General features: G+C 36.8%; 9 protein-coding genes across 9 annotated transcripts; 3 read left to right on the plus strand and 6 right to left on the minus strand.

The window, feature by feature from the left end:
• Window positions 1–351: 351 nt before the first annotated feature.
• Window positions 352–1,491, plus strand: EV154DRAFT_492690 (RNA polymerase III subunit Rpc25-domain-containing protein). Its single transcript, XM_051599701.1, has 5 exons — window positions 352–627; window positions 725–811; window positions 866–929; window positions 998–1,220; window positions 1,289–1,491. Exons 1-5 carry the CDS (start codon window positions 420–422, stop codon window positions 1,337–1,339), a joined length of 633 nt encoding a protein of 210 aa, XP_051462618.1. The 5' UTR covers window positions 352–419; the 3' UTR covers window positions 1,340–1,491.
• EV154DRAFT_492692 (uncharacterized protein) lies at window positions 1,413–2,886 on the minus strand. The gene is made up of 6 exons (XM_051599702.1): window positions 2,869–2,886; window positions 2,740–2,807; window positions 2,630–2,680; window positions 2,229–2,570; window positions 1,885–2,158; window positions 1,413–1,826 (listed from the first exon to the last, which is right to left on the minus strand). The coding sequence occupies exons 1-6, from the start codon at window positions 2,879–2,881 to the stop codon at window positions 1,471–1,473; spliced, it is 1,104 nt and encodes a 367-aa protein (XP_051462619.1). The 5' UTR covers window positions 2,882–2,886; the 3' UTR covers window positions 1,413–1,470.
• EV154DRAFT_492697 (casein kinase I) lies at window positions 2,887–4,308 on the minus strand. The gene is made up of 4 exons (XM_051599703.1): window positions 4,032–4,308; window positions 3,780–3,962; window positions 3,417–3,722; window positions 2,887–3,362 (listed from the first exon to the last, which is right to left on the minus strand). Exons 1-4 carry the CDS (start codon window positions 4,138–4,140, stop codon window positions 2,965–2,967), a joined length of 996 nt encoding a protein of 331 aa, XP_051462620.1. The 5' UTR covers window positions 4,141–4,308; the 3' UTR covers window positions 2,887–2,964.
• EV154DRAFT_258396 (uncharacterized protein) lies at window positions 4,221–4,871 on the minus strand. The gene has a single exon (XM_051594646.1). It carries the CDS (start codon window positions 4,837–4,839, stop codon window positions 4,384–4,386), a length of 456 nt encoding a protein of 151 aa, XP_051462621.1. The 5' UTR covers window positions 4,840–4,871; the 3' UTR covers window positions 4,221–4,383.
• A 171-nt stretch (window positions 4,872–5,042) lies between these two features.
• Window positions 5,043–7,177, minus strand: EV154DRAFT_535760 (P-loop containing nucleoside triphosphate hydrolase protein; the record flags this gene model as incomplete). The annotated part of the gene is made up of 2 exons (XM_051604090.1): window positions 5,043–7,019; window positions 7,073–7,177. 2 exons carry the CDS (start codon window positions 7,175–7,177, stop codon window positions 5,043–5,045), a joined length of 2,082 nt encoding a protein of 693 aa, XP_051462622.1.
• A 511-nt stretch (window positions 7,178–7,688) lies between these two features.
• On the minus strand, window positions 7,689–8,855 carry EV154DRAFT_558551 (mitochondrial carrier domain-containing protein; the record flags this gene model as incomplete). Its single annotated transcript, XM_051605493.1, has 6 exons — window positions 7,689–8,002; window positions 8,060–8,177; window positions 8,232–8,368; window positions 8,425–8,498; window positions 8,559–8,611; window positions 8,676–8,855. 6 exons carry the CDS (start codon window positions 8,853–8,855, stop codon window positions 7,689–7,691), a joined length of 876 nt encoding a protein of 291 aa, XP_051462623.1.
• A 1,822-nt stretch (window positions 8,856–10,677) lies between these two features.
• EV154DRAFT_547545 (uncharacterized protein) lies at window positions 10,678–11,767 on the minus strand (the record flags this gene model as incomplete). The annotated part of the gene is made up of 3 exons (XM_051604762.1): window positions 10,678–11,085; window positions 11,162–11,367; window positions 11,545–11,767. The coding sequence occupies 3 exons, from the start codon at window positions 11,765–11,767 to the stop codon at window positions 10,873–10,875; spliced, it is 642 nt and encodes a 213-aa protein (XP_051462624.1). The 3' UTR covers window positions 10,678–10,872.
• Window positions 11,768–13,263: 1,496 nt separating this feature from the next.
• EV154DRAFT_590813 (uncharacterized protein) lies at window positions 13,264–14,746 on the plus strand (the record flags this gene model as incomplete). Its single annotated transcript, XM_051606885.1, has 2 exons — window positions 13,264–13,470; window positions 13,550–14,746. The coding sequence occupies exons 1-2, from the start codon at window positions 13,336–13,338 to the stop codon at window positions 14,744–14,746; spliced, it is 1,332 nt and encodes a 443-aa protein (XP_051462625.1). The 5' UTR covers window positions 13,264–13,335.
• A 123-nt stretch (window positions 14,747–14,869) lies between these two features.
• Window positions 14,870–17,428, plus strand: EV154DRAFT_558553 (uncharacterized protein; the record flags this gene model as incomplete). The annotated part of the gene is made up of 2 exons (XM_051605494.1): window positions 14,870–16,663; window positions 17,354–17,428. The coding sequence occupies 2 exons, from the start codon at window positions 14,870–14,872 to the stop codon at window positions 17,426–17,428; spliced, it is 1,869 nt and encodes a 622-aa protein (XP_051462626.1).
• Window positions 17,429–19,768: the final 2,340 nt, after the last annotated feature.

Raw genomic sequence — 19,768 nt, forward strand, 5'->3', positions numbered from 1 at the left:
CATGAATTCTACATGGGTAGGCGTATCAGTAGTTTGTTCTAGGAAATTTTCTTTTATAATCTGGACCCTTCATGGCTGTTGCCATGATGTAGATGTGTAAAGATGTAAATTGGAATAGAACAACCATTTAAAACGTGAGGATACAAGTCTTGAGATTGAGCAAGCCAGCCTTCCTGTACTATTTTGGGTCCAATCGTATGCGAAACTAACTTTTTAGCTCATTTTGTTGGAGCGCCAGAAAAAAAAACAAGGCCCAATACCAAGAAAACAACCAGTGTATTGATGGGAGGGAATCCAACATGATGGTGGGTTGTCACTTTTTTTTAAGAGGGCGATCCAAAGTCACATTTTGGCCTATCAAAAAAAGAATTTTTTGTGTCCTTCTTTTGTACATATTTTTTTTTTTGGCACTCATTGAAATGTTCATTCTTTCTGAAATTGAAGACACAGTTAAAATTGTACCTAATGACTTTAAAAAGGAAGACAATGGTGCGATTACCGATGTATTGAACGAAAAATTTGCCAATAAGGTTGTGCAAGAAGTAGGTCTTTGTATATGCGTCCACGATATTTTACACACTTCTGAAGGATTCATTCTTTATGGCGATGGCTGCAGTTACATTAAAGGTAAATAAAAGCCTTTCCTCGATTCCCCCTCTTCCTTTGCTTTGTTCTGTCTGTCCTTTTTTTTCCCTTTTTTTCTCTTTCTCACAAGATAAAATAGTGACCTTTAGAGTGGTCGTTTTCAGACCTTTTGTAGGTGAGATTTTGACCGGTAAAATCAAGAGTTGTTCGCCCAGTGGTGTACGAGGTAAGCTTTGTGTGTCCATGTTTGCAAGAAAGAGTGTTAAACGTTTATTTTAAGTTTCAATGGGATTTTTTGACGATATTTTAATTCCTGGCGGAGCACTTCAACCTGGATCCAAATTGTAAGAGAGAAAAGGGACAAAAAAAAAAAAGACGAACCACATATACTCATCCGTCCTTTTATTATCAGTGACCCAGCAGAACAAGTTTGGGTATGGAATTATGAGGGTGAAAAAATGTTCATGGATATAGAAGAATCAATTCGATTTAGAGTGTTGCGTGAACAATTTACAGATACTACACCGACAAATCATCCCATCTCAACTTCTGGGAGACGTCAATCTGTTGCTGATATTGCAGCAAATAGCGACCTTGCTGCTAACTCAACCAAGATACCACCTTACTCCATCACTGTAAGTATTAACTCTCTTTTAAAATTAGTCGCCATGGAAACAAATTAATTTTGTATATATATATATAGTGCGCAATTTCAGAGGATGGTTTGGGTCTTCTTTCATGGTGGGGTTCATAATCCCGTCACCACACACTTTTTTATACACGTAAACAATACACTTTGATCTTTCTCCTTTGTTTTTTTTTTCTTCTTTTTTGTTTTATAAACTATTCTCTCTTTTATTTTTTTATTTTTTTAAAAAAAAATCCTTATGCTTGATCCAAAAGAAAGTTGGTTGCCTTGATTAAGTCATGATCGTTCTTTTCTAATGCATCGATCGCTTGAGCTCTTGAGAATCCCATATTACCCAACTCTGTGATTAAATTCTCGTTCGGTGTAATTGGTAATGGAGGCAAAGGAGGGGGTGTAGGTGTCGTATTGGATTTATGATAGTCACTGGGTGGCGGAAGTACGGGTGGTGGTGGTGAAATCACTGGTGAGGAAGAATTCGAAGAATTGCCAAATAATTTGGGCGGTAATGCAGGTACAGAGCTCGTCGAATGCATCTGTCTTTGTTGAGGTGGATACATGTTTCCGTTGTTATTTCCTTGGAAATTCCAGTAAACTATTATCATGAATGTTAGTTTATTATTATTATTATTATTATTCAATGTCCATTTTACCTCCTTCATTCTTTTGATAAGGTCGTGCAGCTTGAGTTGGCTGTTGTTGGTGTTGATGTTGTTGTTGATGTTGTTGTTGATGATGTTGTTGTTGCTGTTGTGGTTGGGCTTGGTATTGTTGAGGTGGGTAAGAAGCTGGTGTGGATGCACGGTTTGCATTATAATCCGTCTTGGGACTACTAAGAATGGATCTTAAGGCCACCATATCATTCTCTGGTGTATCCCAAGGGTCTGCTGGAGCCAATCCTTGTTCGAACTTGTGATAATCGAATTGCTATACCATGAGAAAAAATAGTTAAATATGCAAAATACGAACACATATAAAATATACACGTTGTTTTTACTTTATCTGGACCAGACTCTGCGGTAAATGCCTTGTCATAATTAACGTACGGTTGTAAAGTATGAGGTGATGTGTTTGAACTCGCTGCTTCATCTTCCGTTGACGTATTATTGGGGTGCATAGGGAATTCTTGCACGTAGGTTTGCTCTGGCTTCAAAATACGAGTATCTGTGTCGAGAAAACCGGGAGCGATTTTTCGGGCAGCAGCTTTTCTCTGGTTGAGCTTTTCTTCTTGGTATTGTTTCTTCAAGAGCTTAAAAGCCTCTTCTGCTTCAAACGTTTGTTTTCGGGCCGCTTCTACTTGAGCGATAACATCTCGTTCTACTGCAAATGGGTATGCTGGCTTACGGAGAAAGAGAGAGATTAAGTCTAGATTGTACATTAAGAAAAAGGTCATCTTACTAGTTTCTTTATGTCGTCAGGCACCATTTTTAATTCAGACGAAACCATAATCTAGTTGCGTGTGAATACCGTGTTTAAAACCATGCTGTTTGAAAAAAAAAGAGACAAACCTTCTTTGGTAATCTATATTGGGGAGATATCATGACTGGTACACTTTGAAGTACGGCATAGGTAGAGCCTTTAACGTTTATTGTTAGCAAAAAAAGAAGGGCTTTATTAATTAATATGGCCAATGCTACCTTGGTCAGACATGTTTGTGTTTATGAAAGAAGAAAAGAGAAGAGAAAGAGAGAGAAGAAAAAAAAAAGTAAAAATTCAAGCAGAGATCACGTGTATTAAATAACTTGCTGTTGAGGAACGACAAGCTTGTTTGTATCCATTGTACTTATGCCTTTAATCTTGTTATCCTTTTCCATCATAAATATTAACCAGTCAAACTGGAAATCAAGGACGATGCCTTCACGAATGGCAACCTTTCTAAATAAATCACGCAAAAAGTTATAGTCTGGCTGTCCTTCAAAGGTTAACTTGCGAGTGTAGTCAAGATACGTCATGAATTCAAACGGCATTCCTTTGCATAGTTTATCAAGTGGCGTTGTTACTTTTCTGTTACTGATCATGTCATACTTTTGCTTTTTTGTCTTGGCTTTCAAACCTTGCCAAGGTAAAGAGCCTCGATAAAAATAGACAAGCACATAGCCGAGTGACTCCAAGTCATCTCTGCGAGATTGCTCTGCTTAAGTGTTAGTATACAGGTAAGTAATAGCTGGTAGAAATGTATCCATACCTCGTCCAAGATGGGTGTGTATACTGGCATATCTTGCTGTTCCTGTCAGGTTTTTTCCTTCTCTCCATGGTATATGTGCATTTGTCTTGGAGTCTCTATATCTTTTGGCCAATCCAAAATCTATCAAATTAACAAGGTAGTTATGACCATCTAAACCCATCAGGAAGTTATCTGGTTTAATATCACGGTGAATAAACTTTTTCGAGTGTAAATATTCGATTCTTGTAATCATTTGATCTGCCAACATAATTACTGTCGGAAGTGAGAACTTTCTCTTGCAGAAATTAAACAAATCCTCAAGTGATGCTGTAAAGATTACACATGATTTAGAACATAATACATAAGATACATTAGAGTACTTACGTCCTAGTTTATCCATAACCATGCTGTTGTAATTGTACTCTGTCGAAAAATGTCGAACTCTGGGTATGCCTGTGGCACTACCGATTGCCTTATATACACGATATTCATATTCCAATTGAGGGTGTTTGGCCGTTACTTTTTCTAATTTTATAGCGATTTCTTCTCCTGATTTTTCGTCAATGCCTATTTATATATATTTTATCACGCTTTTTAGTTGCTTCCTTGCAATACGATAATTTTCTTTTTTTTTACCTCTGTGAATCTCTCCAAATGAGCCTGAACCAATCTTGGCACCTATTTTATAAATGTTTCCAACTTTATAGCCTATAATAGAACTGGCTGTTGTCACTGTTGTTGTCATACTTTAAAGAATTGGAAAAGAGAAGGAAAAAGGGCGAAAAAAGAAAATGAGAAAAAAAGAAGGGGATAATATTGAAAACGCAACTTTAATCCATCACATGATGATTTTGATGCATAACACCCACACAGAGGGAAAAAAAAATAAAGTTTGTGTGTGTGTATGTGTGTGTGTGTGTGTGTGTGTCTGTTTATTTTATTATGATGATGATTAATATTAGGGAGAAATTATTATTTAGTTAAGGAGTTAATCATCATCGGCAGCAAAGGGAAAAGGTTCATCTTCATCAGAAGAGACTTGTGTTTGATCATTGGAATCATCCTCGAACCACAAATGATTGCCATAGGATATACATAACTCCTCCTCTTTCTCAATGTCCCTTAAAGTAACGTATCTGATTAATTTATTAGGAATATCTCGAATAAAACCAACATTCGGTGAGCTATCATGGTTAAACATAGAGCCTAATCCAAGCGCAAGTGCAAATCCACCTTGCCAGCAATACGTGTATTGATCCAGTACAGTGTATTTCCCATGACTTGCGTATTCTTCTTCATTAAACAACAATATAGGTGAAATCTCTACAAGCGTATTTCGGACTAGTCTTTCCCTTGTAAACACTCCTCTTCCTTTAATAGGGTCACTCCTTAACTCTAGGGCTAAACAATGCTGCTTCAAAGCTATAACTTCATCGTTTGACATTTCCGCAAATAGAAAATAAAAAAAAAAAAAAAAAAAAAAGATATTTATTTATACGGGAAAGCAAAACACTAAATTTTATGTGCCTTTTTAAAAGCCATCCACTTTATTTTTAAGCCACACACACACTATACAGGAACACATTTACTGTTATTTCTTTTTATTTCTAATTACTTATATGATACAGCACACTTTTTTATTATAATTTAAGCGCCCAAAAGCTTCAGTGCAAGTGCTTCTTGGTCTTCCAATGTCTCGGGTGCAGCGACATCAATCACTCTCTTCTTGTTGGAGTCTTCGTCTGAGCTTTCATCCTCGAACCACTTTCTCTTTCTCTCAGGCTCTTCCTCATCTTCAGACATGGCAGAACCTTCATCACCGCTTCCCTCTTCTTCTGAAGAAGAACCACTCTCACCTTCCTTCAAAGCAGCTCTCTCTCTTTCCTTTCTCTTGATCTTCTTTGCGAGTTTCTTTTGCTTGACAGTTTCTTTATCTTCTTTATCAGCAGTTTGCATAAGCTCACCCTTTTCATCAATGAAAGCCTTAATCTGGGACTTTGCATCACCATCCTTCAAGAAATCCTTTTCATCCACAAGTTCATACATGGCATGAGCAACACCTTCATCATCAAAGATGGTTTTGTCACCACGAGGCATGTTCTTTGCTCTTTCTTTTTTACTCATCTTCAACTTTCTCTTGGATATATTTTCTCCTTCAACTTCGTTCATATCGTCTTCCTCTTCACTTTCCAAAGCATGATCAGCACGTTGAAGTGTAAGGAAATCATCATCGTCTTCATCATCAGCTCCTCCTTCCAATTTGATCTTATCTCCTTCGAAATCAACAAGCTTGCTATAATGCTCTGATAAAATATCTTGATTCTTTCTGCCAAACATACGGTCAATCTTGGTCTTTTGTTCCTTGACTGGTGCTGCGACCTCCTCCTCTTCTTCTTCTTCAGATTCATCCGATGCTTCCTTCTTTTCTTGAGCACCCATGATCTTCTTTTCTGCCTTCTTGACAAATTTGATCTTGGGAGCACCAGCTAAACCAAGAGAAAGAGCGAATTCTTCTGCAGGTAAAGCCGTAACATCAAACACCTTTTTGTTGCGTTGGAGATAAATGGATCGCATATAAGCGACAAAGGCTCTTTGTGCAAGGTATTTGATCTCGGGATCTTGGAAACAGAAACTTTGAAGTTGTTTTTGAATACTTTGTTGTTTACTGGTTCTGATCTTGATTTCCTCAATAGGTACACGCTTCTTTTTTAATTCTTCCAACATGCCCTCGACTTCAGAGGGGTTCAAGATCATCAAGGCATGACCATCAGCAGCAAATCGAGCAGTACGACCCACACGATGAATATAGGTATCAGCATCTTCAGGGCAATCCAATTGAAGTACCCAATCCACTGCAGGGAAATCTAAACCACGAGCAGCAATATCCGTACACAAAAGAACAGCATGTTGACTCGAAGTAAACTTTCTGAAAATATCCACACGTTTCGTTTGCTTTTGTTTACCGTGCAAATGCATGATGGGCACACCCGGTTGTAACTTACAGAAGGATTCAAACACAAATCGTGTTTGCTTACAACTGGAAAGGAAAACAATTGTCTTGTTCTTCAAGTGAGATTTGACAAATGAGTAAAGTACGTCTAATTTCTTGGGAAGTTCGGCTACGACATAATGTTGACTGAGGGTCTTTGGTGTACTGTGTTCTGCCTTTTCGTGAACGGCAACGTATTCGGGATCCTTGAGTGATAATCGAGCTAAATCTTTGACGGATCGTGTTTGGGTAGCGGAAAATAACAAGGTTTGTCGTTGACGAGGCAAATTGTCAATAATGGCGTTCATGGTGTTTTGGAAACCCATATCCATACAACGATCGGCTTCATCCAATACTAAGACTTGAAGATTGTCGCAAGAAAATCCAACAGATTGATCCATGTGTTGTAAAAGACGGCCGGGTGTACACACCAAAATGTTCATGCGGGCAATACGCTCTTGCTCCACCTTGAATTCTTTACCTCCAATAATCAAACCTGCTGAAAAGGTATGTGCTTTACCAATTTTTTTTAATACTTCGAAAATTTGCACAGCTAATTCACGAGTAGGTGAAATAACTAAGGCACCTAATCCATCAGCTGCATTCCATGATTGTCTGTACAAGATCTCGAGAAGCTATGTAATGGGTTAGACATCGGGGCCTATATTTAGCACAACAATGCACTTACGGGAATAAGGAAGGTCAAGGTTTTACCACTACCGGTTTTGGCAGCACCTAAAACATCACGCTTGGCCAAAGCAAGGGGAATACCCTTACGTTGAATCTCAGTCATTTGCTTAAAGTTACATTGAGAGAGACCTTTTTGGGTCTTTGCTGAAAGTGGTAAATCAGTAAAGTATTTGGCGGTACTGTAGTTTTCCTATTATTATTTTTTCGAAGAATGTTAATCGCTTTCTTTTATTGGATCGATTGACAAAATTAACTTACAGGTTGACAGGCATTTTTCTCCAAAGTCTCTAAATCTTCCTTGTCCTGGCTTCTTTTTAAATCTCGAGCATTCACTTTCTGAACAGCTTGTGCTTCGGTTCCTTTCGCCATGGTTGTATTGTGTAAAGTAGAAACTTTTTTTTTTTCCCTTTTTTTTTTTTCTTTTTTTTTTTGTTTAAAAAAAACCGTCTCTGTTAAACCGTCACACACATCACCTGCCAAAATGCCTAAATGCATAATCTCCTCTCAATGACCCGAAGCTGTCAAGTTTTATATTTGACAGTAGGTACAACATTGACTTCTAATTGTTTTTATTTTGTTTTTTTCTGCTTCTATAGGTATACAAAAAAAAATGGCTATTGCATGGCTTTCATGGCCATTTCATAGGCAAAGAAAGTCGCTGCATTTGCTGGGAATGCTCTTGCCATAGCAGGAGCAATACCGTTAAAGAAAGCTTTAGGACCTGTAGTCTTCATGAGTGTCTTTATCACTTCTCCATACGATTTATATCTAAGGTCGTTTTGGTAACAACTTTTAATTACGTCTTGAGGGTAGGATGGCACCCAAGCAGCAAATCCAGATAATCCACCCGCCATCAATAAATCAAACGTGGTTAGCTCACCATCTTCTCTCATGGATTTAAAAAGTAATTTGAAACTCTCATAACCGACTATTTTTAATACGTTTTAGTTTTTCTATAACTTTCCTGTTCTTCCGTGTAACTTACCAAAGTATGCAAAATATCCGGGTACATCTCTCAATAATGTCATGTTCATACCACGATATATGCCCATAAATCCCTGTGCACGTACACTACGGATACCACAATCAATCACTCCTTTGAACTATCAAATGACGGATTAAGTACCATAAATTACACCAAATTAAGTTAGACTTACGGGTGGCTCCAGCTTTCCAGAAAGGCCTATCACTCCCTTGGGATCTTGAGTTTGTAACTTGACTTTTAAAAGCTCGATAGGGCAATTGAGAAATGCCATGACAGAGCCTGCCATTGATCCTGCCAATCCAATTTCGACTAGTATAAAGACAATTAATATATTAATCAGATAACTGTATCACTGTATCTTTTACCGATTGATAATGCTTTTCCATCATGCTGTAATAAACGTCTAAAATATCCATTGGATGTAAACATGACTGCATTACTTGAAGAAAAAGTAAGCATAAAATCGATTTTTTTTTTTTTATTGTTGCGTGCGGCTTACCAGAATCCAATACCCGCCAAAGGAGGCATAACACCACGATATAAACCCTTCAACTGTAGAGAAAAAAATGTTATTTAGTAACCTTTTTATTCTTCTCTCGAGGGGTTCATTCCTTACTCCTTCCTGTCGGACCAGCTGACGGAAACAATCGGTGGCATTCTTGTAAATGGCAGGTGAAGGTTGAGTTTGTAAACGCACTTTAATCGTGTCGAGGGGTTGGCCCACAATCACTTGAGCCCATCCTCCCACTGTACCCGCAATGAGATCTTGACCAAGCTTTGGAATCTTTTCACTCATAATCTTAGGAAGAGTCTCTTTTTTTTTTTTCTTATTCAGGGCCATGTCAAAATAGGCCGACAAAAAGTGACCGTGTATTTGTGTAACGGGATCATGGCTAAAAAATCATTCTTCTTCTTTTGCCATGTATGAAGATCCTTGGTGATACATCGTCTGCCGAAATAAAATAGATAATAGGTTTTAAAATAGTTATACCAATAATCCTAATATTTCAGCGAGCATTGTAGACTTGATCAATTGTTACTTGTTATTTTTCTATCTATTGATGTTGGTGGGGGTTTCTCATCGTTTTTATCTTTACTATGTACCACTGTCATAATAAGAATTGAGCATTGGTTTGTTTGCGTTGACATGCAGCATATATTTCTTCTTTGGTTCGAATGATAAGGTCTAATTTACCTAAATTATGACGAAACCGTGACATTGTACATTTAATTATGAGGCATAACAATTTTTTATCATGGTTGTAATAAGCTATCAGTATCAGGAAGGGTTTGGTGTTCTTGTTATCTGTATTCTGAAGTGTATCATTAAAGAAACAAAGTGGCTCATGGCGTTTTCTACAAAAAAAGAAGCATATCAGAAGGAATAACATGGAGCGTACAATTGTGATACAGAGACTGTTGTAGCATGTTGTAAGAAAAAATAAAGTGTGTGCACTCTTGTGGACCAATCATATCCCTGTGGTTACTTTAAACTACTTCTCATTTATGCTAAAATGTTCTCATTATTGGTGATTGTAATCAGTATTTATTATACCAACTATCACATATTGTTACGTTCTGTCAATAATGAAACCTTGAATATTGAAAAGTTCTTCTGTATACAAATAGATTGATAACCGCTGTCTTATTTTCTTACTGAAAGAAAGAGAAAATAAATGTGTTATATAAAAATTATTGTAACACCCGCGGATATGACTTTCCAGAAAAATAAGTTTGTGTTTTAAGTGAAAATTACCTTTCTTCACAGTGTATGTGCATAGATATCATTATATTACACTGCTGGTGTATCTCTCACCAAGTAAACTGGATGGAAACACGTATATCATGAGCTGATAAAAAACGTTGTCTTGGTTACCATCTATTTTAAGAACTCGCTATCTATCGCAATGTGATAGTTGTGCATCACTCTTTTTGTATCATTGTAAACAATCATGGTTAGACAAGTCCCGCTGTAAAAATCTTTATTGCCCAAAATAGATAAAGTTACCTTTATAGTCATAATGAGTCTTTGAATCGGGTTAAAGATATCACATATACAACAACAACAAAAAATAATGCCGTTGCACTACCTCCAGCGGAATCAAGATGAAATAACCTTCAAAATGGCTGTAATTTATTGTGGAATGTCTTCCTTAGATTACAAACAAAGCTACACCTTACTTATCATGCTTACTGTAACATTAGTTTTAGATGACCATTAAAAGTCACACTTATCGCTATTGTACAAACACATAGAATTGTTATAAAAGACGATCTTTTTCATCTTTAGTTTAAGCATTATCATAAACATCTTTTATTTACAACAATGCTCAAAAGTACCCTTCTTGTCGTCTTAGCTTTCGTTGCTACCACCTATGCTGCAAACGTTGAAAAGAGAGTCGGTATCAAATATTGCTATGATGATTACGGACACAAGTTCCCTTGCAATGCTTTATAAACTAAAATCTGTCCTGTTCTTGTTAATGGCATCTGTTAAATACTCAAATAAACTCCTCAAATGCCTCTGGTCTGTCCTACTCACTGGTATCGATTATTGATAATTTATCTTTCTTAAACCGTTACAATTACAATAAAATGTTTTGTATTTATTATTTCACTGAATATTAATGTGATGCTCTTTTGAACACACGCTTATAGCCATTTTAGTTTTATTCATGTATCAAAACTTTTTATTTCTTTGCAATCAGACTTTGATATTTGTATTCTAGTTATTTTACTTCCCAACTACAGAGCCTACTGCTTGCCCAATTTAGTTTTCTTGGTCATCCTTTCTTCAGCAGTTGGGGGCTCGATCATGCACAGGGAAGAATGATAGGACGGCTATCAATGAACTTGTTTGTATTCCGGTTGTTTACCAATTTGGTCAGCCGGCTATTCTTTTTCTTGCTCTTAGATACAACAGGGTGTTTAGGAGGCGAGATAAATACCCCCAAAGTCGATACGCGTTGAGCTGAAGAAGGTTGCACCGATAGGAGAGACAAATCACATGTTGATCTAGCCAGACTCTGTTGTGTTGTAGTCAAAGAAGGTGGGAAGAAGTTTTGAGTGCTTGTCCACAGAAAAAAAAAATTGATGTACTACCAGAGTTTCTATGATGCTTTTTTTAAATTTCTGTGTGAAAGGAAAGAGAAGCACCATAACAAAGAGGCCAAGGGCGATTTTTTGCTTGCGACGCTTTAGATTGATAATCCTAAATGGTAAAGCAGAATCTTCCTGGCGTGCTCTTGAGTCCTTGTATTTTATAGAATATCCATGCTCATACAACAAAATTACGCGTTTAAGTTTGTCTAGCTTATGTAAAAGACAAGATACGTCGCCCGATTTCTTTGGGAACTTCTAGGCTTAATAGGTAAGCCATGTGACTAAATTCCATCAATGAGTTCGAGTACCCAGTTATAAAAAAAACTCGGTAACCTACACACTGCACCACTATTACTTTATGGTTAATCTTTCTAAACATCAACGTTTGGGGCAAAAGACACCCAGACGAGCCAAGTCCATAAAGACAAGTTCAGGATTAGACTGTATTTGAAGTTGTTTTGACCAGTTAGTTTTTCGAGCAAAATATTTTACAAATACTGTACCCCACTTGCAACTTTTAACCGTAATAAACAAATCTATCAGCTGTATAGTTTCAAGATTGATCCAGAACGCGCGCTCCGTTTCTTCGTGGACGAGCAATTCCATTGGCTGGATTTTGCTTCAATCCAATGCATGAAGCGGATTTTTAATGCTCTTGGGCAGTGTTAATGGGCTTCCATTCATTAATAATGAGAGTGTTGCAACTTTAAATCATAGAATACCTACTTCTCAAATAATGTGTTTTTACTCAAAGAAAATCAGATTTATGACTCTATAGGACATAAACAACCATCGTTGAATTTGTGGTTTTGCAGTTTATTAATGCGTAAATAGAATAAATCCCTGAGTCGGACGACGTAAATTGACTCTTTTTTGTTTTTCGGCTTGCACCAAGCTACGCAGCTAAAAAGTGTTTAGGTGTCAGACAAGTTTTTTTTTTTTTCTGACAGCCATGTACTTGAAAAAAAAAAAAAACTTAAAAGATAGGTGGGATAATCCTAATTTTTGAAGTACCAATGAATTGTAGTGAAGCATATTACTTTAAATTTAGTCCTTCCATACTGAGTATCTACATAGTAGTCAGAGTGGATAAACCATTGAGGTTTATGCTGCTTAAAGCATTACATTCCAATAGACTGGTAATATATTGATAGATCTGAAGCATATATTTACTCGCCATGAGTTTTCACCTTGTGAATAGACTTTCAGTGGTATGACGAGAACAAGCGATTTATAATTCAAGTAAAATCAACCTGATACGATTTATATAATCATCAAAAAAGTGATTAATATTTGACATGGAAAGGTACGAAAAGACTGAAAATGAACTAAAGAAAAAGGAGGAAATGTCTAGAACTCCGTATTTTTTTCAAACGTATTTTTTCAAACGTATTTTTTCAAACGTATTTTTTCAAACGTATTTTTTCAAACGTGATGGTCTACACGTCGATTGACATGCCATATCATCTAAACTTCATTGGATGATCGTTTTCTGTTTTCCATAAAATCTGCTTTACTGCCATTACAAGCTACTACTGGAATGCAGATAGACAATTACCAAGCTCTGACTTGCTTGGGAGGTTTTTGCAACTGTTTCTATTTTAAGTAAAGGCTTAAACATTATGAATGATAAAATAGACAAATGAAATCATCCTGACATAAGCTTGTTTATCAATAAATAAAGCTGGTTCACACACTTTGTTCTTCTCCTTTTCTTTTTCCTTAACATACTTCTTTTATCGTATGAAAGTAACCGATCACATAAAAAGGTTAGTTTAGTAGTGACTCTTGTTTCTTTGAAAAGAAGCTAAATCGAAAAAGATATATAATTGTGATATTGCGGCTGCGGCTAATCTTTGCAATAGGAGGGCGACCTCCTAGGCAGAGTTCTTGAGTTTTTGGAACTCACGAACCGTGAATAGCTGGGATTGGACTGTAAATAGGTGCAATCATACTGGTCTGCTGGTCTTCTGGCCAGAATTCCTGTAAGTGGTACAAAAAAAATACGTTTGAAAAAAATACGGAGGTCTAGACATTTCCGAAAAAGGATCTTGTAGGTGCTAAAAAAAATTAACATCACTGTTGAAATTGTGAAACCAAATAATCGGTGATTAATACGCGTGTGCAATCAACCTGTATTTTTATTTTCTTCTTTTTTACTATTTAACAACATAATGACACTCATCAACAGATTAAGCGATGATTGCCTGGAGCTCATATTTATAGCGTGTGATGGGTGTCCTTGGACATTATGTACATTATCTCAAGTGTGTCGTCAATGGTACGCCATCTCGCACCGACCTTCTGTTGTAAGTCTTAGTCTGTCATGAGCAATTTTAAAACATGAATGTTAAAAAAAAAAAAACACCATAACTTTTTTTTTACAAGTGGCGAAAGCTTGTGATAGATAAACCGAATTTTCATGCAGCCTACACACGACTTTTATCCTCTTCGCTTGTCCAAGCGGTCCGGTCCCTTTATTTATCCAAACCGATCGAGAGTCGTCATGCCCATTTAAGACCATTGCCGTTTCAACACCTGACTCAGATTGAACACTTACATACCTCGAATCTCTGTCTGGCAGAAATCGACCACGTATCGCAGCAGCTTGTAACTAAATCAGATAAACTAGGTTGGCTTGTGTGCACAGAGATCGAGACTTGGTGTGACTCTAGACGATTTAGCGCGGATTTGATACAGAAACACACATGTTTGGAACGTGTCCAATTTGAATTTAAAGAAGATGGGCATTCAGGGTTCGCACCCATACATACTGTAAGCAAATTAAATGGTGAATTGACACTAGTCAAGTCATTCAGGTTGACAAGTATACGTGATGAGGAATTGTTCGATCAACGCAATATACTAACGATTCTGGAGGATACCGAAGAAACACGCGACGAACTTTATTATCTCGCAGATATCGAGAGATATGATCAGGGGATTCAAATCCTACTACAGTCATGGGATAATATTAGTTATGAATTGAATCACAAGTACGAGTTTATGAAAAGTTTACGACATTTGGAAAGACTTCATTTTGGGTTTTGCTTTGCATGGACACCACTTGTTTGGAGGGAGACTTTTGGCACTGTGATGCAACATAATGCAGGACTTTCACATTTGAGTTTGCATGGATGGGATCAGTTGGGAAAATTATCAAAGGTGGGTCATCGATGCTCTGTGTTACAACCAGTGCGAGCAGATGCAGAAGCAGCTATATCTGAATGCTTTGCCATGATGTCACAGTTGGAACAATTACAGCTTGTGGATTTCAGTATAGGACCTGGATTGTTGGGTGAGCATATGCCAAAATCAATTCAATATTTGGAGATTGAATATACAAGGGCTTTTCCTAGTCATTTCACAGAGCCATCAGATATTTGGTTATTGGTAGGGCCCATTAAAGACTTTGTAGCTGTGGTATTTTCAAATGCTTGTGACAAGACAAGAAAACTAGTGATCCGGCTTGATCCCAGTTTGGCTGCTGAAGTTGAAATAAATCCATTTTTTAAAGAAGAGCCATTTCTAGAGTCGATTCAAAACGAACTAAAAGATAAAAATGTTGAAATTATTATTTCATAAAACATTTTGTTTCAGCTGTCAAAAAAAAAAAAAAAAACTTTTTGCTTATTTTGCATGAAAACTACATAAAAAAAAAAAGAAGCTTTTTACTCTACTACCTATCAAGAAATTATGTATCAACCAATGTCATTATCTAATTTACCCAATGAAGTATTCTCTCAAATATTAGACCTGATTCCTTTCCAAGACAAAAAGACTTGCATGCTCATCTGTCATGCTTGGCATGACCGATTCCAGTCTGTGGTTTTAAAAAGCCTGTCTATTCGCAGCCGTAAAGAGTTTAAGGCACTCTTTTTAAAACTAAAGGAGTGGGAAAAAACACAGTCTGTACCGTTGGGTCTTCTCATGCGTCGATTGAGCTTGGCACCTCGTGTAGGCATGAGCAATGCCGAATTTCAACAATTACCCTTGTACTGCCCGTTTCTCGAATACCTTGATTTCAACCCACAACTTTGGAACTATTTTAGTTATACCAACGAAATCAAACGCTGGACTTATCTCTCTCGATTTCCATGCATGCAGCGACTCCAATTGACAGTTCCGATTTTACGTGACACAGGCCAACATTTGACGTATTTGGAAATGAAAGTGGATGATTCACAGACCGATCTTTCTGTGGTGGTGTCCTTATTGGGTTTATCACCCAACTTGACCTGTCTTCAATTGGAGAGTGGGATCAAGGTAGGTACAACCATTTCGATATCTGATTTTGAATCGATCCATACCCTCTGTCCGCGCCTAAGACAATTGGAGCTATCTGGATTTCATGCACGCTTATTTTCAAAGGACGGTTATCTGGTCGACATGGAAACATTACCGATCGCTCGTGGAACAAGACAATTGCGGTTAGATTTATGCATCAATCATGAATCCTTTTTAGATTATTGGGGTCACAAATACCCGGAACTACAGACACTCCATCTCCAATTAAAAATTCTGGAACCCGAATATTTCCATGAACCAGTAGAAGGTGAGCATGCCCTTATGAAGGCCTCATTTACGCATATGGCAAGCCAATTTAAGCAGCTGGTGAAACTCTCTGGCCAGTTTGATGAAAAGTATTTCCCCTGCGATGTGTTTTTACGCGGTATGAATAGTCGACCGATGGAATCACTCTCTCTTCATTTTTACAACTTTGATTATCTACGAAGAAGCGCACGTAACTTTAAAATCTTGATGAACAGGTCGATAGAGACCTTGAAAGAGTTGGAGATTGTGAACTGGGATAGGAGCTGGGATTACGAACAAGATATTTTGGTACCCATGGGTAAACTGACGGGATTAAGAACACTCGTGCTCTCGCCTCAACCTGGGACATTGACCGAGTTTGATTTGGACGTGATTTTGGATTATTGCCCAGGGTTAGATAGTCTGACTTTAAAAAATACTTATAATTTATTTGTTCATTGCCATGATGTGACCAAAAGACACGGTCTAAAAGCGTTCTCTTTGGAACATTCGATGGTGAACAATGCATTGTTTGATTATCTCTCTATCCGATGTCCTCAATTGACCAGACTCTCGTTGGATCATATGACCAAGCCGTACGACGGGGAAATTGCCGTGAAGATCCATATGCCCAATCACGTATTCGAATTCATTCATCTTCGTGGACTAAACATGGGGCTAAGAATGGAGGATGCTGGCTTTCAATCAAATTGCTCTTCCACCATTTGTTCCTTAGAGGAGGAGGAGAAGGCGCGCTCTGCTGGCGAACGTTGGTACCACTTGTATCAACCTAAAGCGAAACATGGTCACAGTCCATGTCCAACGTTACAGCGACTGCATAGCGTACAAAATTTAAAGGAGACAAAAGGGACAAAAGAATTATGGGAGACAGTTGCATTTGCAGGTGTTAGACTTCAATACGAACCCAAAAAGAACTGGAAATTCGACATACCTTTTGGTTTTACATCTGTAAAATGTCGTGCTGTCAATGAATTTCGATTTGAAGGAGTTTTGGTCCAAATGAAATAAAATAAAAAAAATCGATATTTGCTATAATTAAAAAAAGGGAAACACACTCACAAGAGGATGTCTTGATTATGTTTATAGTACACCTACCTTGTGCATTTTTTATATACTGTATATATGACTTGAAACTAAAGTCTAGTCATGACAAATGTGTCTTGAACCGCTTTTGAAAGGCACACACTCAATGCGTATGTATATATATATATACTCATGTATGAAGGAAGGACGCATATTGAGTACGAAAATTCACTGATTTACACAAATATATTTTTTTAATCATCCGCTTAAAAAAAATGCAGGTTGGGCATTTGTTTAGAGCCAGATAATAAGTCACCGTGTTTAAAGTGGTTCATCCTTGATATATACGCGAGTGAAAGGATTAAATAAAAGGATTATTTACACTAAAAAACATACCCATAGCAACTGTCAGCTTTCTCACGTATGAGCACATGAAGCAAGTTTTGATCAAAAGTTGTACATTTTTTACAAAATCACGTACTGCTGTCTGTCAATATATTTGTCAGGCTCTTAACACTAGAAAAGAGCAGCTGTCCTAAAAAAAAGATGTGTTATTTTTGACACTATCAATAGGTAGTGGATTCCTACACAAGCGTTATAACACTTCTCATATAGCAATTAGCTGTAGCTCGTCAAAGCAGATTTATTCAGATATCCATGCTTGTCATTTCAATTCGTATGATTGTCTGACTTGAAACAATTATTCTACTACAATAATTGTCCAAACAGCAGAATAACTCCCTTGTTTACGTGACGATCCCTTCTTATCAAAAAAAAAAAAAAGAAAAAAGAAAACAAGCTGTTATATAGAAACGAGTGTGTGTGTGCAGCCACAGTTTTTTTTTTTTTTTTTTTTTTTTGCCTTCGAAAAGGTTTTTTCGCATTAAATAATTTTGCATGAATTAAGATTTCCCCTGTCACGTAAGAATCTAATCAAAAGAAGAAGAAAAATATTTTTAGGTAGGTTATAAGTCTCTTTTTTCATTTCTATCAGCTTGTGTTATTTTATCACAGGGTAAAGGACGATTTGGTTTAAAAGAAGTTTCTTCTATATGGAAACCGAATTGATTTATTTTAGTTGACAGTCTTATTTAGTAGTGGATACCATTTAAATGGTATGGAGGGACAGAGAGAGAAGATATGTCTCTACAGTTTGATCGCGTGTATTTAATAGTTTGTCTATCATTAATAAATGAATCGCCTAGAGCGTAAGTGCAGCAGAATTTGAAACAGTTTTTTTTTTTCACAGCCTTTGAAATGATATTTGTCGAGTTGCAATTAATGTCTTCCATTTGCGTCTTATGGTGTGGCCTTCCTCCACGCTCACAAATGGAGGAGAAACTTCAAGACTACACAAAGTCATGCCAAGTCAAAAGCTAAGGACCAAGAATATAACTTGTAAGACGGCGTTCATCAACTTCTGGGCGTGCATTTATTCTACTGAAAGAGAAAAAAAAAGGCCAGGACCTGCCCAGAGAAATCATACTGCTTCTCTTTTCCTTCAAAAAAAGTGTCATAGCAACTCTGATAGCCCCACCTAATGACATTAAAAACAAGAATTGTACCTGTTGTAGTCGATTTGTTTGAGGGAATTAAAAAAGAAAAAAAATGTCTCTAAATTTATCCGGCTTAAAACTTGATAAGGATAACTCTGAGGCCCACCTCTCTCAGCATGAATACATGATAACTTATAAGAGGCCTCTTCTAAACCTTTTATGACTAGGATAGGATCATGGTAAGAAGAAGACGAATTGACCAATCAAGTATGGGGGAGAGGCAATATACCATTTTTGGTTTTTTTTGTGTGTGTATCATTTTTTGGGTATTGAGGCTACACAAGAGTGTTTGTGTTGCACCTACAAGAGCGCGACCGAATGTTTACGGTTTCATTCCCCCAAGATTAAAAAAAAAAAGGACTTTTAATTTAGGGTAGAATTATTTTATAATTCCTTCTTCAAATTCTAGCAAAAAAAAAAAAAAAAAAAAAAAATTAAAGAAGGCGAAATGACACTAATAAAGGGATCAAGTACAACCAGGTCACAAAAAAAAAAAAGACTTTTTTATGATCCATCAAAAAAAAAGATCTGATTAGAAATTATCAGATAGAAACGGGAAAAGAGAGAGAATTGGCCCTAATAATACTTGGTGCACATGTTGGACAAAATTTAGTTTATTTATTCCTTTCCTTGTGAAAAAAGAAGGTAAACAAAAAAAGTGGTGTGAGATCAAAACAAATGAACAATGGACCCTTTTTTTTTTTTTGGATGATCAATCTGACATTCAAGTGTATTAAACAAACAAAGACAGAAAACTTAATAAACAATAGATCAAAAACTTTGGTAAAATGGGGGAAAACAATGTCTTTTACCCCCACTATGTGCTTCGTTTTTTTTTTTTTTTTTTTTTGTATAACCTAAATATTTTTTTTTTATAATGTATCGGTAATCCAACCATCATGAAACATACGATTAACGAGAGAGAGAGAGAGAGAGAGATCAAGCATGTATTACTCAGACGTTCTTAATCGTACACTAAAGAGCAATTCACACACACACACACATACAATCTTTTAGAGGCCAATGCATCACATGCATCCGAATGTGAAAAAAAAAAGATGAAGATTGATCCGATATCTGCAAGGATCCCAAGAATATGCAATGTAACGTTAAAAGAAATTGAATTGACGTTTTTTCGCTTATATCTAATCCCGAACCACGGTGGATGAGTTCGCCAATTGTCTCCCCGCCTTTTTGATTCCCAATCGGAGGAAATAATACTAATGCACACCCCCTCCCCCCCTGGATTTGGGGGTAGAAAGACCTTTTCATCTTGTCTGACTTTATCAGATCTTTTTTTGTGTGTGAAATCTAAAGAAATAAAAAAGATTATGGCATGATTATTATTCTTCTTTTTTTTAAAAAAAAGAATACAATGAATTGTAACAAGGATTTATGCTGATTACAATAGAAAAAAAAATTTTTTTTGTCAGTTGGGTTGTACACATATGGATCTACCCGGCCCAGTTGAAAT

Source organism: Mucor mucedo (genome assembly GCF_025094135.1).
Source record: "Mucor mucedo strain NRRL 3635 chromosome Unknown EV154scaffold_6, whole genome shotgun sequence".
In the NCBI taxonomy this organism is placed as follows: domain Eukaryota; kingdom Fungi; phylum Mucoromycota; class Mucoromycetes; order Mucorales; family Mucoraceae; genus Mucor; species Mucor mucedo.

Excerpts from the sequence above, each read along its gene's own strand:
- EV154DRAFT_492690 (XM_051599701.1), top strand. The coding sequence starts at position 420 with ATGTTCATTCTTTCTGAAATTGAAGACACAGTTAAAATTGTACCTAAT. Across the intron at positions 628-724 it reads TGGCTGCAGTTACATTAAAG|TGACCTTTAGAGTGGTCGTT; the intron begins GTAAATAAAAGC and ends AAGATAAAATAG. Across the intron at positions 812-865 it reads TTCGCCCAGTGGTGTACGAG|TTTCAATGGGATTTTTTGAC; the intron begins GTAAGCTTTGTG and ends GTTTATTTTAAG.
- EV154DRAFT_492692 (XM_051599702.1), bottom strand. Across the intron at positions 2,681-2,739 it reads AATATAGATTACCAAAGAAG|ATTATGGTTTCGTCTGAATT; the intron begins GTTTGTCTCTTT and ends ACACGCAACTAG. Across the intron at positions 2,571-2,629 it reads CTGACGACATAAAGAAACTA|CCAGCATACCCATTTGCAGT; the intron begins GTAAGATGACCT and ends TTTCTCCGTAAG.
- EV154DRAFT_492697 (XM_051599703.1), bottom strand. The coding sequence starts at position 4,140 with ATGACAACAACAGTGACAACAGCCAGTTCTATTATAGGCTATAAAGTT. Across the intron at positions 3,963-4,031 it reads ATTTGGAGAGATTCACAGAG|GCATTGACGAAAAATCAGGA; the intron begins GTAAAAAAAAAG and ends ATATATAAATAG. Across the intron at positions 3,363-3,416 it reads ACACACCCATCTTGGACGAG|AGCAATCTCGCAGAGATGAC; the intron begins GTATGGATACAT and ends ACACTTAAGCAG.
- EV154DRAFT_258396 (XM_051594646.1), bottom strand. The coding sequence starts at position 4,839 with ATGTCAAACGATGAAGTTATAGCTTTGAAGCAGCATTGTTTAGCCCTA.